We start from the raw sequence: 16,862 nt of genomic DNA, 5'->3' as shown, positions 1-16,862 counted from the left end.
AGAGCTGTGTGGTCATATAGTAGCCATATAATCCTTGTTTCAACATGGGCTCTGAAGAGGTCTCTTCTACGAAACTCAGTTAATTTCACTGGTACGCAAGTGGTCAGAGGTGCTATAAATCGAGAGAGGACAAGTTAACATGGTTTTGGTGAACTTCACCAAGGCCTTCGACACAACGCTTATTACTTTGGAATCTGCAGTAACTTTAAAAATTTGAATTAAAACTTTCCTTCCTCGCCGATCGTCGTCAACATTATGTCGTTAATGGTTCGTAACCAAGCTGGTCAATGGTCACGTCTGGCGTACCACAGGGAGTTTTATTGGTCCCCTGACGTTTTTCGTTTACATGAACGACCCACCCGACTACGACTTTCCATCACACTGTTCGATGATGACGCTGTTATCTACATGAAAATCCAAACATCTGAAGATCATCATACCCTTTCAGAATGACCGTCAACTCCTCGAGGCGGGGACCTTTCGATGGCAGATGAGATTGGCATACCTAGAAAGTGCCACATTTTACGTAGAACGCACATACATTAGGTATATCATTAAATCAATTGCGTATAATGAAATGAAATGAGAGTTATCTTGAATTCCATGTGATTTAGCTTTTGTAAGCCATTACTCCCACCTACGTCTCTATCCTTTTTCAAGCTCATATATATTTATTTATCAGAAAAACAATTAAAGCAGTTGTGTAATTAATCCCTATAACTTATTTTTTTGTAATATAGTATGCTAAACTGTAAAGTGAGCGTCTCCATACTGCTAGCCGCATTTCGCAACGCCATCGCTTGTTTCCCCAAACACCCCAACCCCCCTCTCCCCCCCCCCCCCCCCAGAAAAGGCGTCTGAGAAACGAGCGCAGAAATTCTATAAAAAAAACCTTAACGTCAGAATTCAATTCATATCCATGTGTATCGCGGCCCGATTACGGGATCCAAGGGTAAATTTGGCCTGCGAGGTTGCATAAGAAGGAACTTACGCAACGACGACGGCGACGGCAAAGAGAACGGCCGAAAAAGCAGTGGGTTTAGATTAGCGAAACAGCAACGTTGCACGTGCAACACGTTTTTTTTGTACATTTCTTTGCCGCCACTCCACTACTACAACGCGAAAACACCTAATTCCACGTTTTACGGAGGACGTGAACACAACTTGAAACAACGACTTTCTTTTTCCTTTCCTGAAATTTGATACAGTCATTAAGAATTCAACTCTGGGAAAATTTGCCAACGTTTGACAAACTGAATGAGATGGGCTTGAAGCACGATGAAGTGTGACGATAGGTTTTGCCCTTCCAAGCACAAATCGGCGAAATAAGCGTTAAGAGAATTCGAGCGACTTCGGCGTAAGAACAACCTGGGGAAAACTAACTCTGCAACTCGCTTGGCTAGCGGGAAAGGAACTCGTCACTATTCCAAGGTACTAGGATCTGGAAACAGGACAGGACTCAGACTTGGACTTCAACAGTTTAATCTTCAGCTAGTGAACGTAAGTCATACAGTGAAAGGTTTGAACCCAGGAGTCATTTCGAAAGGTTGAGTTTGATCGTCCGGGTGAACGTAGTCCTGAATAGGACTGTTGTTGTTGACAGTGACTGACGTTTCGACAAGCAGTGCGGTAGTCATCTTCAGAGTCAAAGTGAGTTGTATCACGTCAGTTGATGGTATTATACTCTGGTTATTGATCTGATTGGTCAATTATGTCACGATGTTATTGGTCGTCTGTCAGTTAAGCCGTGATGTTATTGGCTATGAAGACTCGTAATCAGTGATTGGTGCGTTTCGATCCGTCTATTGTCACAGTTTAACAGTCGTCTATTGTTAGTCAAATTGTCAGTTCTCTAGTTGTTCTCTCGTAGTTAGTTTTTCTTGATCTCGTCAATAAGTCGTTTGTACGGCGCTGGTAACTGTTGGCTACGATTCAGTGGCGTTTGTTCTAAGCTAGTAAACCAGCTTTCTAAAGTAAGACGTTGATAGTAGTCTGTAGAATACGTTATACATGTCGCAGAGTCCCAGTCAATTTGATGTTTCGTCTTTAAATGGTGCTCAGCAATGTGATTGTTGACGTCACCATTCCTCGTCGCGCGTTTGTGTTCGGGCAGTCGCGTGCTTGGGTTTCTGCCGGTTTCACCAAGTAAGCCTGACAGTCGCAGCATTTGATCTTGTATACTTCTCCCTGTCTGTCCTCCGGTTTGTCTTTGTCCTTCACATTAGTAAGCAGTCGCCGTAAAGTGGTTATCGGTTTGTGCGCAACACGTATATCGTAAGGTTTTAATATACGTGCAATAGTTTCAGAGGTGCCTCTGATGTACGGTATAGTCGCTGTCGTAACAGGGCCAGAGTTGGTCTGAGAGTTGGAATCAATGTTACTGTGAGTGTTCCGTCTAACAAAGTCCGTGTTGTAATTGTTCTTACCAAAAACTCTGAAGATGACTACTGCACAGGTTGTCGAAACGTCAGTCACTGTCAACAACAACAGTCCTATTCAGGACTACGTTCACCCGGACGATCAAACTCAACTTTTTGTAAATCATACAGTCAAGTAAATCCGCAATGTAAATCGAAAAACAGTAATAACAGTGCTCTATTTACACTAACCGATCAACTTATTACAACATTACAAAACAAATGGAAAGAAGGCTGAATAAAATCAGCTGAACACCAAAAACACATCTGGATAAATTCAGTTTTAAAGTTCATATGTTAAACTAAATAACTCAAAATTAAATGTCAGTCAAGCAAGTGAATTTAGGAAACCTACAAATTAAGAAAGCTGTGTAAAAGAATTCTAGTTTCCTTTGCTCAGGATTCCCAAAAGTGTCAAAACTAAAAACTACGAACGGTTGGTATTTGAACTGGCGAAAGGTCTAGTTATTCAATGACTAAGCTGTATATCTATTTCTAGAAAAGTCAATTTCTAGGGTACATATAATATGCGTACAGAAATTTCCTAAGGCACACTGTTCCAATAATAATATACATGAGTAAGAGAATAAAGATTCCTGTTTGCACAGACTTAAAAAAAAACTTATTCAAAACAGTTGAAATCCTATTTTATAATTTTGTATACCACGTGCCATGATATAAACTGAAAACCCAGTAAAATCTACATTTTCCCCCTAACCTTTTCGTAGCCGTCCCCTTCGTTGGTGCTTAAGCTCCACAATAACTTTCTTTGCCGGGAAACTTGAGGTCAAGAGCCACTTGGCAAAGAAACGAAATTGCTGTTCCTCAGTAAATAATGTTGCCGTCGAAAATCGTCCAAACTTATTTCGTTTTCTTCTTGTGTTAGATGAAGGACTATTTTAACCGACTTCTTCAATTCTCTAATGCGAAATGTGGTCAAAAACGGATTCGCAGCTGAATTAAGAAAAAGAAACACGACACTTGATTCTAGGAGCAGTGAAAACCAGTTCTGTTCACCACAACTCGCGCAGTGAGATGCAATAATAATTGCTGCAAAATATGGAGCAAGGGAAGCAACCAGACATGCTAGAATTAGAAATGAAGTTGTTGCAAATTTTCTCTCCATTTGTGCTCTTCTTACTCGTCGCATATCTCGAAGTGTTAAGTTGCCGGGTGTTGCGAATGCCGTTTGTCTTTGAAGACCAATCCGAGATGATTGCTTCCTCAAAGCAAAAAATATTCCCAAGTAACATAAAGTGCTGGTAGAAAGGGGAAATACGGCGTGCAAATATTGGTCTACGTTTCTGTAAACTTCAACTGAAATGCCAGGATGAAGTTGGAGTAGGGCAAAAACTATTGAGAAGATGATCACTACCAAGTTAAAATAGACGAGCTTCCGCGGGCTGGTTTTACGGAGATAAAAGTGAGGAAAAACAACCGCTGTAAAACGATCGACGGACATCGCGGTCACTAGGAGAATCGAACTGTTGATTACTGCGTATTCGACTATCAGGAAAATGTCCCCTTCTTTAGGAAGGCTGTAGTCTCCGAAAGCGCACAGATATCTGATTGTTGTTCCTCCAATACATATTACAGTGCCGACGAAGAAATCCACTCCAGAAATAAACCCCAAAAACACGGAAAACGTTTTTCGGAAGCAGCGGAGAGGGTTTCGGTAAAGGGCATACAAAACGATGCCATTTGGAACTGCAATGAGGAATGAGAGAAGCATCAAGGAGACTCCAGTAGCGAGGCAAACTTCTTTCTCAAAATTGCTTTCCATTGTAAACCTGTATCACAGCGCACGTGTGGCCGACTTTTTATATCGTCCTTGCCAAACAAACCCTTGTTCACCGATGAATTCAATTGCTCTTCCACTTAGCTCGACCGATATCAAACAAAAATTGGACTAAGAATCGACTAAAAACCTCCGGGTTGTACTGAATTGTACGTGTCTTGTTTGATATCTATAACTCTGACGTTCATCCTGTTTTAAACAAACAAGAAAGCAAGCAGCTTCCTTTTCATGAGCAAATATATTTGTAGTTTGATTAATGTACATCGTGCATTCACGTTCCTAACATCCGGGCACTCATACTATAAATTACTCCCAACACCACAGGTAGCCCAAGCTCGAAATACGAACATAGGCGAGCATCGGCATTGTTGCGTAACATTCAAAATACAAGGATTTGTATGGGAAAAAAAACCTATCGTTTCTGTAACCTACGAAAATGAAAGGATTTCAATATAAAACAGCTTACCTTACTTAACATGTGTGTCACGTCTCTCCTGTGTGGTGCACGGGCCGATTTATGGCCGTTTTACGGGTTTTTATATAAACCTTCATATAGTATAGAGAGAAAACCGTTTACATAAAAAGCCATAAAACGGCCATAAATCGGCCCGTGGACCACACCGGAGAGACGTAACGCACATTTTAAGTAAGGTTGCTGTTTTTTATTGAAATCTTTTCATTTTCGTAAGTTACAGAAACGATAGGTTTTTTTTCCCATACAAATCCTCATATTCTGAATGTTACGCAACAATGCCGCTACTCGCCGATGCTCATAATTCGAGCTTGGGCCACCTGTGCCAACACCCGATTAATCTTAAAAGGTTAATGTTTGGCATTAGGTGGCAATTACAATGGCCTTCCGAATGATGGGAATAAATCAATTTTTAGGAGATGACAGGCCTTGAATTCTTTAATTAACAAAGATTTTAAGCTTATCTGTCGAAAAAGGAAACACCTTCGTCGGGTCATAAGAGGTTTGACCAATCACCAAACCACGCAAAGAGCTGTGTGGTCACCCATAAGCTACATATAGTAGCCATATAATCCTTGTTTCAACATGGGCTCTGAAGAGGTCTGTTCTACGAAACTCAGTTGATTTCACTGGTACGCAACTAAGTGGTCAAAGGTGCTATAAATCGTGAGAGGACAAGTTAACATGGTCTTGGTGAACTTCAACAAGGCATTCACACAAAGCTTATTACTTTAGAATCCGCAGTAGCTTTAAAAATTTGAAATAAAACTTTCCTTCCTCGCCTATCGTCGTCGAAATTATGTCGCTAATGGTTTAAAACAAGCTGGTCACTCGTCACGTCTGGCGTACCACAGGGAGCTTTATTGGTCCCCTGACATTTTTCGTTTACATGAACGACCCACCCGACTATGACTTTCCATCACACTGTTCGATGATGACGCTGTTATCTACATGAAAATCCAAACATCTGAAGATCATCATACCCTTCAGAATGACCGTCAACCTCCTCGTGGAGAGGACCTTTCGATGGCAGATGAGATTGGCACACCAAGAAAGTGCCACATTTTACGTATAATACACATACAAGTGACTGATTATAGGTATATCATTTAATTGTTTTTCTCGTAAATAAATATATATGAGCTTGAAAAAGGATAGAGAAGTATGTGGAAGTAATGGCTTACGAAAGCTAAGTCCCATGGAATTCAAGATAATTCTCATTTCATTTCATTATACGCAACTGATTTTTAAGAAGCAGTTGTGTAATTAATCCCTATAACTTATTGTTTTGTAATATAGTATGCTACACTGTAAGTGAGCATCTGCATACTGCTAGCCCCATTTCGCGACGCCATCGCTTGTTTCCCCAGACAACCCAACCCCCCCGCCCCCACCACCACCACCAGCACCACCCCCTGAAATGTCGTCTGAGGAACGAGCGCAGAAATTCTATACTGATAATGTGGCACAAACCAGAGAAGGGAAGTGCTTCTGATTGGTCGTTTCATGACGCAAGTTTGCCTCAACCAATCAGAAGCGCAACCCAGATCTGGGTAGTGACGCGTCATCAGTATGATGGTTCTCTGCAGTCGTTCTTCAGACGTCATTTGGTAGAAAAACCACTTGTGGCGTCTCAAAATGTCCTCTTTCCATAGCCGGCTCTACAAACCCTTAACGTCAGAATTCAATTCGTATCCATGTGTATCGCGGCCCGAGACAGGTGCTCGAATAAGAAAACGGTGTTTAGTCCAAATTTTATTTTGATTTATTTTTGCGTTCACTTCCTTTTTGGACACTACGTGACTACTTATATCATGTTAGTTTCGGATGGTCACATGACCACAGCAAAAGCAGATCACCACGTGTTTTTCAAGTGTAGTGTTATAGAGCAAATGTTTTGAATTTCTCATCGATTGCATCGCACAGAATGTAAGTAGTTTTGCTCTTTAGTGTCGCTTTAGGTTTATTTAGGTTTTCTTTAGGTTTATTTGTCATTTTGCTTATTTTATGTTCAGTTTTCACCGTTCATGACCAGTGATCACCGATCGAACCAAGCACGAGAAACTTGGCGATTAAAGACAGATTAATAGTCCAATCAACGCGTCGAAATTTCTGTGTCGACCCCAACATTGTGAAAAATTCTACAAAGTACGAAGAGAAAACTGTGTTTTCACCTGGATTCTCGAGAAAACGAACGCTCCGAACCGACCGAACGGAATCGCAGGAATCTCTGGACTGGACCGCGCGATAGTGGATCGCGGAATGGACCCTGAGGACTCAGCGAAAGGAGCAGTTGGATACTCCCTACGCCAGGACCCCGTACCAAATACTCAAATTGATTTTGGTGAACTTGTGTATCAACGCGAAATAAGCGAACAACGCAGACTTGCATCTTTGTGGAACAAGGAATCTAAAGAAGTTGCCTTTGAAACACAGCAGCTCCAAACTCTCCTCTACACTAATTGGGAGCACTTGTCCGCCCGCAAAATAGTAGATCGTTTAGCTATCATTTGGAAATCCTTTGAGACTGTACACTCGAAGTACCTGCCAGGCATACGTGACAGCAAACGACTACAAGAAGTACAGCAAAGGTTCAAGTCCCTCAAAGAACAGATGATGTTTACAATAGAAGAATGCGAAACCCAAATACGGACTGATCAAGAAACACAAAAACGTGATGATGAACGCTCCATTAAAAGTCACAAGTCGCACCAGTCTCAGAGCTCCACTACTTCAAGATCCTCTTCGTCGTCCCGGAAAGAAAGGTTTAGAGCCATGCTTTTAGCAAAAAAGAAATTGGAGTTAGCGAAGAGTAGGGCACAAGAGGAAGCTGAGTTGGCGAAGAGTAAGGCTCAACAAGAAGCCGAATTGGTCAAAGCAGAGCATGAGCGGAGCGCAAAGAAGGAATTGAGACTACTCGAGGACGAAGCCGTTCTAGCTGAGCTGGACTGGAAGATTGAAAATGAGTTCGACGAGGAAACTGGTGTTGTTAATGGTGTGGACAATATTGTTCAGACAACCTATCCCATTGAGGAGAAACCACTGGGACAGTCACCTCAAATTCAACTTGATGATTCAGAACCCCGAACACCAAAAATCCCAGCACCGACACCCAAACCTTCACTGCCTCTTATACCTGTCAGTTGCTCCACCCCCCAAGACACAGCACCTGGTTCGTGCAAGGAAAAGCCAGCCACTGAGGTCAAATCCAATATTGCCGATACTGCAAACAAGGGAGCACTGCCAGTCACTGAATGCCAGCAGCCACCATACCAAGCCCCACGAACCTTCCAGTATAGACCTAAGTCTCAGCCAGAAGACAAAGTAATAGAGCAAGCCCCTAAAGACCATGTAGCAGCCATGTGGAAGGTACAGCTTCTGAACGGAATCTCTCCTACACCCTTTAATGGCAACCCAGCAGACTTCCCGTTCTTCAAAGAACAGGCACATACTCACCTTGAAAGTGAGCTACTAACTGATGCGCAGCGGGTAGAGTACTTACCGAAGTTCCTGAAAGGAGAAGCCTTGGAGGTCATCAAAAGAAACCGAGGCTCCTCCTATAGTGAGCTAATGAAGATCTTAGAGGAACGCTTTGGTCGCCCTATTCAGGTGACGCAAGCCTGCATCGAAGAGTTAGTCTCAGGCCCCAAACTTGCCTATGGTGACAACATGGGTCTGCTTAATTTTGCCGAGAAGCTGAACACTTCAACCAAGGTTCTGAAGGGAGATGTGGAACGCGAAGCAAGCGTAGCTACCAATTTGAGAAGAATCGTAAACAGACTCCCAAATGATTTAATCACCAAGTGGCAGACCGAAAACTACGAGATTGTTAGCCGTGGTGGAACTGCACGACTAAAGGACATTGCAAAATTTGTGAAAAGGCAAGCGTCAATAAGGAATGACCCAGTGTTTGGAATGCAGCCGCAAAGGGGAGAAAACAGGACAAACAAGTCCCCCCCCAAAGCTTCTAAAGGATCGGACCTGCCCACGAAAAATGCTACGATCAACGCCACATCGCTTAAGAACGCCCCCAAGAAAGAGAACTCTGCAAACTGTGCAATTTGCAAGTCTACTCCCCACCGACTCCAGGAGTGCCCAATCGTCAAACAGTGTGACCGTGTAGCCGTGCGTCGACAATATGCAGCATCGTATGGGTTCTGCTTTAACTGTGGTTGCCATAATCCCGATCACAGTGGTACTTCCTGTCCTGAGCCACCAGCTTGTTCTCTGTGTCCTGGACACCACTTACCAATACTGCATAGGGACAACAACAATGGACGCAGAACTCCTGGAAACAAGAACACTCATAACCCCACTAACCGATACAGTACTCCGACTGCTGACCCAATAACCCGGCAACCACAAATGGAGCAAGGCACAAGACAGCCGCCCAGCGACAGGCCACAGACTTCGATTACATCTGCCGGTGTCAGCACCACAAGAGCCCAAGTTTTGTTAAATGTAGTTCCTGTAACCATTACTGCAGAGAACGGTGGTTCCCTTTCTACATATGCATTTCTTGACAATGGCTGTACCGATACCCTCATTGACAAAGAGCTTGCTGATCATCTTGACCTGAAAGGGATCTCGGAGCAAATCGGGATTAAGACTATTACGAACAGCGAGGAGCTGGTGGAGAGTCGACGCGTTTCCTTTACTCTCAGTCCTGTAGAAGCATACGGTGAAGACATTGATGTTAATGAAGCTTACGTTCTCCCTGACCTGAATCAATCAGAACGAGTTTTGCCGGGGACAGTAGATGTCCATAAGTATCCGCACCTTCAAGACCTTACATTCCCAGTGGTGGACTTTGAACGAGTCTCGATCATTGTGGGGAGTAACGTCCCTGTTGCACACTTGCAGAAGGAAGTCAGAATCCCGAAAGACAACAAGAGCGGCCTCTACGGTTATCGGTACCCTCTCGGTTGGAGCATTTCAGGTCCATTGACTATCGCTGGGACAAGAAGAGCTGAGCTCAATTTCATCTCTGTTGGACACAAACCTGACGACTTTGTTGAAAGGTTTTGGAAGATCGAAGACTATGGAACATTGAAAGCAGGAGAGAAGCCCTTATCTGTGGAAGACAAACGAGCCCTAAAAATCATTGAAGAAACTACTACCCTTGTAGACGGGCATTATGAAGTTGGCCTACTATGGAAGGAAGATCAGCCAAAGCTGCCAAACAATCGCATTTTAGCTGAAAAACGAGCAGAATTGCTTAGACGACGCCTGACCAAAGCAGGAAATGAGCAAATGGCTGCTAAGTACCGTGGAGTCATGACTGAGTACATCTCGAAGGGTTATGCACGCAAATTGTCCCCTGAAGAAGCAGCTAGAGAAAGCTCGATAACTTGGTACTTACCTCATCATCCAGTGACTAATCCCAACAAACCTGACAAGCTCCGTATCGTCTTCGATGCCGCATCTGAGTATGAAGGAACATCTCTAAACAAGAATCTCGTTCAAGGGCCAGACATGACAAACAGTCTCGTTGGTGTGCTGCTGCGATTTCGACAGGGGCATGTAGGGGTAGCCGCTGATGTCGAGGCAATGTTTCATCAAGTGCGTGTGCGTAAACAAGATCAAGAAGCTCTACGATTCCTCTGGTGGACAGATGATTACGACAAACCCCCGGATGTCTATGTTATGGAAGTACACATATTTGGAGCAACCTCGTCCCCTTGCGTTGCAAATTGGGCCCTGAGAAGAACAGCCAGTGACAATGCTGAAAGGTTCAACCCGCAAGTTGTTGCAACTGTTGACAGGAACTTTTATGTTGACGATGCTCTGCCATCCTTCAGTGAGGAGAATGCAGCATCTACTGTAGCATCGGACCTAGTGAAAATCCTGAATCACGGTGGCTTCAACCTTACGAAATTCATGACGAACAGTAAGAATGTTTTGGCAACCATTCCCACCGAGAAAAGAGCCACACCAGATCTGAATCTTGACTTAGACGAACTGCCAGTGGAAAGGGCGCTAGGGATTCGCTGGTTTGCTGAAACAGATGAGCTTGGATTTGACATCAAGAACTTGAATCGACCCGAAACAAAGCGTGGAGTACTGTCCGCCGTTTGTTCCCTGTATGACCCTCTTGGGTTTGCTGCGCCTGTGGCCCTTACTGCCAGAGTAATTATCCAGGATATGTGGAAGGCTAAGGTAGACTGGGATCAGCCACTCGAAGAAAACTTCTTAGCCAGATGGAAGTCTTGGACCTCACAGCTGTCATCCCTCTCTGCACTGCGCATCCCACGTTGCTACTTGCCAGCTGGAACAGATGCTTCCAAATGCAAACTACAGCTGCATATCTTCTCTGATGCCTCTGAAATTGGCTACGGTGCATCTGCGTATCTAAGAGTCGAGAATCCAGATGGGTCTATTCACTGCTCGTTTGTTGTGGGGAAAGCAAGAAATGCACCTGTCAAGTTCACAAGCATTCCAAGGCTTGAACTCCAAGCTGCTGTTCTGTCTACACGCTTGAATAAGATGCTGAGAGAAGAGTTGGACCTTCCTATTCAGAGCACCAAGTTCTGGACAGACAGCGAAATAGTTCTCCACTACTTGAAGAATGAAAGGCGTCGTTTCCAGACCTATGTCGCTAATCGAGTCGAAGAAATCAGAGGAAACTCACAGCCAGACGACTGGAACCACGTGCCAGGTGTCTTGAACCCAGCCGACGATGCGTCACGTGGCTTGAACCCCTCTGAGCTAAACCTTGATCACCGCTGGCTACGAGGACCAGAGTTCTTATGGCAACCTGAATCCTTTTGGCCCAACGCAAGCCTTCGAGAAGTCCCCGATGAAGGCCTAGAGCTTAAGAAAGAAACCCATGCTAACTGTACTGACATAAACACCAATGTCAAGACCCGCCAGGCAAGCGTACAGTCTAATTGCCCCCCCGCCACACCTGTTGAGACCACCATGCAACAAATAATAAGCACCTCCTCTGATTGGAACCGTCTCAGACGTCAAGTGGCTTGGCTCACACGCTTCACTCATTTCATCCGTGACCGGAAGACTGTCCACACAGGTCATCTGACTTTAGAAGATTACGATGCTGCTACCTTATCCATCGCAAAGATCGTCCAGCACGCAGCCTACGATCAAGAGATCAAGGATCTAAAGACCAGGGGCGAAGTCAGGGGATCCAGTAAGATCGCTAGTTTGAACCCAATGCAAGACGACCATGGTGTTTTGAGAGTCAAGGGACGTATAGCATCACCACCAGCTGCTGACACTGCCAGGAATCAAATAATACTGCCCAGAGATCATCCAGCGACAGTCCTGATGGTCCGCCACACCCATGCATCAATTGGTCACCTGGGGCGTGAACACCTCATAGCAAGGGTTCGAGAGACGTTCTGGATCCCACAAATAAGGGTGTTAACACGTTCTGTCCTGGGTCGGTGTCTTGTTTGTAAGAAGTTGAATGCCAAGCCGATGACTCAGCAAATGGCTCCCCTGCCAAGAAGCCGGATGATGGCGTACGAACCCCCATTCTCCTACACAGGAATGGATCTATTCGGTCCTTTATACGTCAAGCATGGAAGAGGAACAGCCAAACGGTGGTGCTGCTTATTTACCTGCCTGACGACACGTAGTGTACATCTTGAATTGGTTCACTCGATGGACACAAACGACTTCATAATGTGTCTGCGACGATTTATAAACCGTCGTGGTGAAGTGACTGAACTAAGGTGTGACAGAGGATCAAATTTTGTCGGCGGTGAACGAGAGCTGAGAGAGTCGATCGAGCAGTGGAACCAGCAACAAATTGTGCAAGAGCTTCTACAACGAGGGTGCAAATGGGTCTTCCAGCCGCCAACTGCTTCTAGCATGTCTGGGATTTGGGAGCGGATGGTGCGAAGTGCTAAGACTGTTCTGAAGTCTATCCTAGGGACCCAAGTAGTTACGGAAGCAGTTCTTCAGACGCTGTTGACTGAAGTTGAACGAGTGTTAAATGGGCGAGCGCTCACCGCCAATTCAGACGACCCAAATGACCTTCAGCCACTCACGCCAGCGCATTTCTTAATGCAGAGGAAGACTATCTGCCTACCCCCTGGCATATTTGAGAAAGCAGATCAGTATCACAGAAGGAAATGGAGGCAGGTACAATTTCTGGCAGACCTATTTTGGAAGAGGTGGTTGCGTGAGTATTTACCTACCCTGCAAGCCCGAGGAAAGTGGAGAAAGGTCTTACCTAACTTGAAGCCGAAGGCCCTTGTCCTGTTAGTTGATGACAACGTGCCGAGAGGATGCTGGAAACTTGGACGAGTCCTAGAGGTCTTCCCTGGCCCCGACGGCCTGGTGCGCACAGCGAAAGTCAAGACAAAGGACTCTGTGTTCATCCGACCTATTCAGAAGCTATGCCTACTGGAGAACGATCTTGAGAATAATTAGTCTAGGCTAGTGACGTTGGGCCTACCTACTGGGTTGTCCCAAGGCCGGCGGAATGTTTAGTCCAAATTTTATTTTGATTTATTTTTGCGTTCACTTCCTTTTTGGACACTACGTGACTACTTATATCATGTTAGTTTCGGATGGTCACATGACCACAGCAAAAGCAGATCACCACGTGTTTTTCAAGTGTAGTGTTATAGAGCAAATGTTTTGAATTTCTCATCGATTGCATCGCACAGAATGTAAGTAGTTTTGCTCTTTAGTGTCGCTTTAGGTTTATTTAGGTTTTCTTTAGGTTTATTTGTCATTTTGCTTATTTTATGTTCAGTTTTCACCGTTCATGACCAGTGATCACCGATCGAACCAAGCACGAGAAACTTGGCGATTAAAGACAGATTAATAGTCCAATCAACGCGTCGAAATTTCTGTGTCGACCCCAACAAACGGCCTTTCGGCGTTCTCTTCGGTTAGCTTTTACATGATTACGGGATCCAAGGGTAAATTTGGCCTGCGCGGCTGCATAATAAGGTGCTTAAGCAACGACGACGGCGACGGCAAAGAGAACGGCCGAAAAAGCAGTGCAACGTTGCCGTTTCGCTAATCTAAACCCACGTCCAACACGCTTTTTTGTAGATTTCTTTGCCGTCACTCCACGACTACCACGCGAAAACACCTAATTCCACGTTTTACGGAGGACGTTAACACAAAAAAACGACTTTCTTTTTCCTTTCCTGAAATTTGATTCAGTCATTAAGAATAGGCCATTTCCGAGTTCCAAAAAATCTCACTTTCAAAACGAGGCTAAGTGCGAAACCTTTGAGTTTTATTTCCATCATAATTAAAAATCATTTTCATATCAATGGCTTCGCACTTAGCCTCGCTTTGAAAGTGAGATTTTTTTGGAACTCGGAAATGGCCTATTCAGCTCTAGAAAAATTTGCCAACGTTTGACAAACTGAACGAGATGGGATATAAGCACGATAAAGTTTCTGTTTTCGTAGCCGTCCCGTTCGTTGGTGCTTAATCTCCACTTCTTTGCCGGGAAACTTGAGGTCAAGAGCCACTTGGCAAAGAAACGAAATTGCTGTTCCTTAGCGAATAATGTTGCTGTTGAAAATTGTCCAAATGTACTTCGCTTTCTCCCTGTGTTAGATGAAGGACTATTGTAACAGACTTCTTCAATTCTCTAATGCGAAATGTGGTCACAAAGGGATTCGCAACCGAGTTAAGGAAAAGAAACACGACACTTGATTCTAAGAGCACTGAAAACCAGTTCTGTTCACCACAACTGGTGCATTGAGATGCAATAATAATTGTTACAAAATATGGAGTGAGAGAAAGAATCAGACATGATAAAATAAAAAATGAAGTTGTTGCGAACTTTCTCTCCATTTGTGCTCTTCTTACTCGTCGCATATCTTGAAGTGTTGAGTTGCTGGGCACTGCCGTTTCTCTTTGAAAACCAATCCGAGATGATTGCTTCCTCAAAACGAAAAACATTCCCAAATAACATAAAGTGCTGGTGGAAAGAGGAAAAACGGAGTGCAAATATTGGTCTATGTTTCTGTAAACTTCAACTGAAATGCCAGGATGAAGTTGGAGGAAGGCGAAAATCATCGAGAAGATGATCACCGCTGTATTAAAATAGACGAGTTTGCTAGGGCTGTTTTTACGACGATAAAAATGAGGAAAAACAACCGCTATAAAGCGATCGACCGACATGGCGGTTACCAAGAGAATAGAACTGTTGATTGCTGCGTACCCGATTATTCTTAAAATGTCTCCTTCTTGAGGGAGGCTATGGTCGCCAAACGAGCACAGATATCTGATTGTTGTTTCTCCAATGCATACTACGGTGCCGATGAAGAAATCTACCCCATAAATAAACGCCAAAAACACGGAGAAAGCTTTTCGAAAGCAACGAAGAGGGTTTCGGTAAAGAACATACAAGGCGATGCCATTTGGAACTATAATAAGCAATGAAAGAAACATAAAGGATATACCAGTACCGAGACAAATTTCCTTCTCAAAATGGCTTTCCATATTGAAGCTTAATCACAGGGAACGTTCAGCTTCTTATATGGTCTTTTCTAAACAAACCCTTGTTCACCAATGAATTCTTCGTTCAATCTGTTCAGTATTATGATAATCGCGCTCGAGTAAACACCTGTAAGTTGTATGTGTCACGTTTCATATCTATGCACTTGGCTTTCGTCTTGTTTTTAACCAACAAGAAAGCGAGTAGCTTCCTTCAGGGCAAATAAATTGGTATTTTGACTAATGATCATAATACGGGCTGTCGTTTTCCGAACTTCCTCGGCATTATATTCAACACACGAACCTACGGCTGTAACAGACAATTATTTCCTCTTTGTAGCTGTTACGTCACTCTTCCGAATTAAGGGAAGAAAAGACAATTTGCAGGAGATGACAGACCTTGAATGCTTCAACAAATATTTAGATTACTTATTTTCATTTATCTTTAGACAAAGAAGACACCTGTCTCAGTGCATAAGAGGTTAGACTAAAATGTGTGAAGAGAAGGTGAAGGCGATCGTAGGCTGCGAATAGCATGCAAATTTAAACCTACGGTCTCTGCATAGGCCTAGCTATATATGAAAAACCTCTCCAGAGGTGAGCGAAACATCATGGACCTAGCCTCCCACGCAGACGTCCTTAGGGGTTCGTCATGCGTTCCTGCCCGACGAACGTCTGCTGAACTGAATTCCCATTGTTCGCAAATATCGGCTGGAGATCACTTGCAGATTATCAGAGATCCAATCGGCGATGTTGAAGTCAAAGTGCTGACAAGCCAAACACATACGTACAAGCTCTGTAGAGTGTGATACGTAACCAAAGATTTTTGCTCCTAACGAGAATATAGGAGATAAGCGTTGGCTTTTTGTATATTTCTCTCTGTAAAGGCTGGATTAGATGTCATTTGCCCATAAAGTCGTTCTTTGGGTGATGCAACGGTGGGGTTACCTTGTAAGACTGAACAAAATGCAGGATTTTTAGTCCGTTATTGTTTTGTAGTAAAGGCGACTTCCGTTCAGCAAATTTAACCACTGCTCTAAGCCAATCAAATTGCAAAAATTTCTCACGTAGTAGTATAATTGTTTGTAAGCAGAAAAATTATTGGATATAGCGAGTGTAAAAGTTGCAATTAATTCTGTTTTCAATTTACCTTACTATAGGAAATTAACGCTCCATGAAATTAAAGCAATCATTAAAATTCGCGTTAATTTTGTTGAGCGTTAATTTCCGCGACGTTAATTAAGTGCCGCGTTAATTTCCGCGCTCTTAATTTCCAGTATTTTAACCCCAATTTTGGAACCTGTCCAGACATTCTTGACACCTAAAAAACATTAACTAAAAGCTTTCTGTCTTTCCATTTACCCTTTATTTTTCATCTTTCACAAAAGCTAAGGCGAAGGTTTACAATATTTCGAGTTCATCTTCATCGTTGTCGCTGTCAGAAGTGGTGTCAATATCTTCTCTTTTGATTTCGTCCAAGATAATCGCGTTAATTTCCTTTTTATGAAATTCTACCTCCCCTTTCGCGTTAATTTTCTTTATTCGAAGGTCGTTTTCTATTAAATTCGCGTTAATTTAAGTCGCGTTAATTTCCAATACCTTAATTTCATGGAGCGTTAATTTCCTATAATAAGGTAGTCAATGATGTACAAAACATCGCAAAAATTTGGATTTCTTATATCAGTATATTACAATCTTGTTTGTTGAACAGTAAGAAATATAAGTTAAAGCCACCAGG

The 16,862-nt window shown here is 43.4% G+C and overlaps 2 protein-coding genes across 2 annotated transcripts; one reads left to right on the top strand and one right to left on the bottom strand.

Moving 5' to 3' along the window:
- Positions 1 to 6,554: 6,554 nt before the first annotated feature.
- On the top strand, positions 6,555 to 13,518 carry LOC140945879 (uncharacterized). The gene is made up of 2 exons (XM_073394937.1): positions 6,555 to 6,616; positions 6,703 to 13,518. The coding sequence occupies exon 2, from the start codon at positions 6,950 to 6,952 to the stop codon at positions 13,085 to 13,087; it is 6,138 nt and encodes a 2,045-aa protein (XP_073251038.1). The 5' UTR covers positions 6,555 to 6,616; positions 6,703 to 6,949; the 3' UTR covers positions 13,088 to 13,518.
- A 622-nt stretch (positions 13,519 to 14,140) lies between these two features.
- On the bottom strand, positions 14,141 to 15,233 carry LOC140945309 (uncharacterized). Its single transcript, XM_073394349.1, has one exon. The coding sequence runs from the start codon at positions 15,128 to 15,130 to the stop codon at positions 14,141 to 14,143; it is 990 nt and encodes a 329-aa protein (XP_073250450.1). The 5' UTR covers positions 15,131 to 15,233.
- Positions 15,234 to 16,862: the final 1,629 nt, after the last annotated feature.

Source organism: Porites lutea, chromosome 8 (genome assembly GCF_958299795.1).
Source record: "Porites lutea chromosome 8, jaPorLute2.1, whole genome shotgun sequence".
Lineage (NCBI taxonomy): Eukaryota > Metazoa > Cnidaria > Anthozoa > Scleractinia > Poritidae > Porites > Porites lutea.
This window is presented reverse-complemented; position numbering and strand designations above follow the sequence as displayed.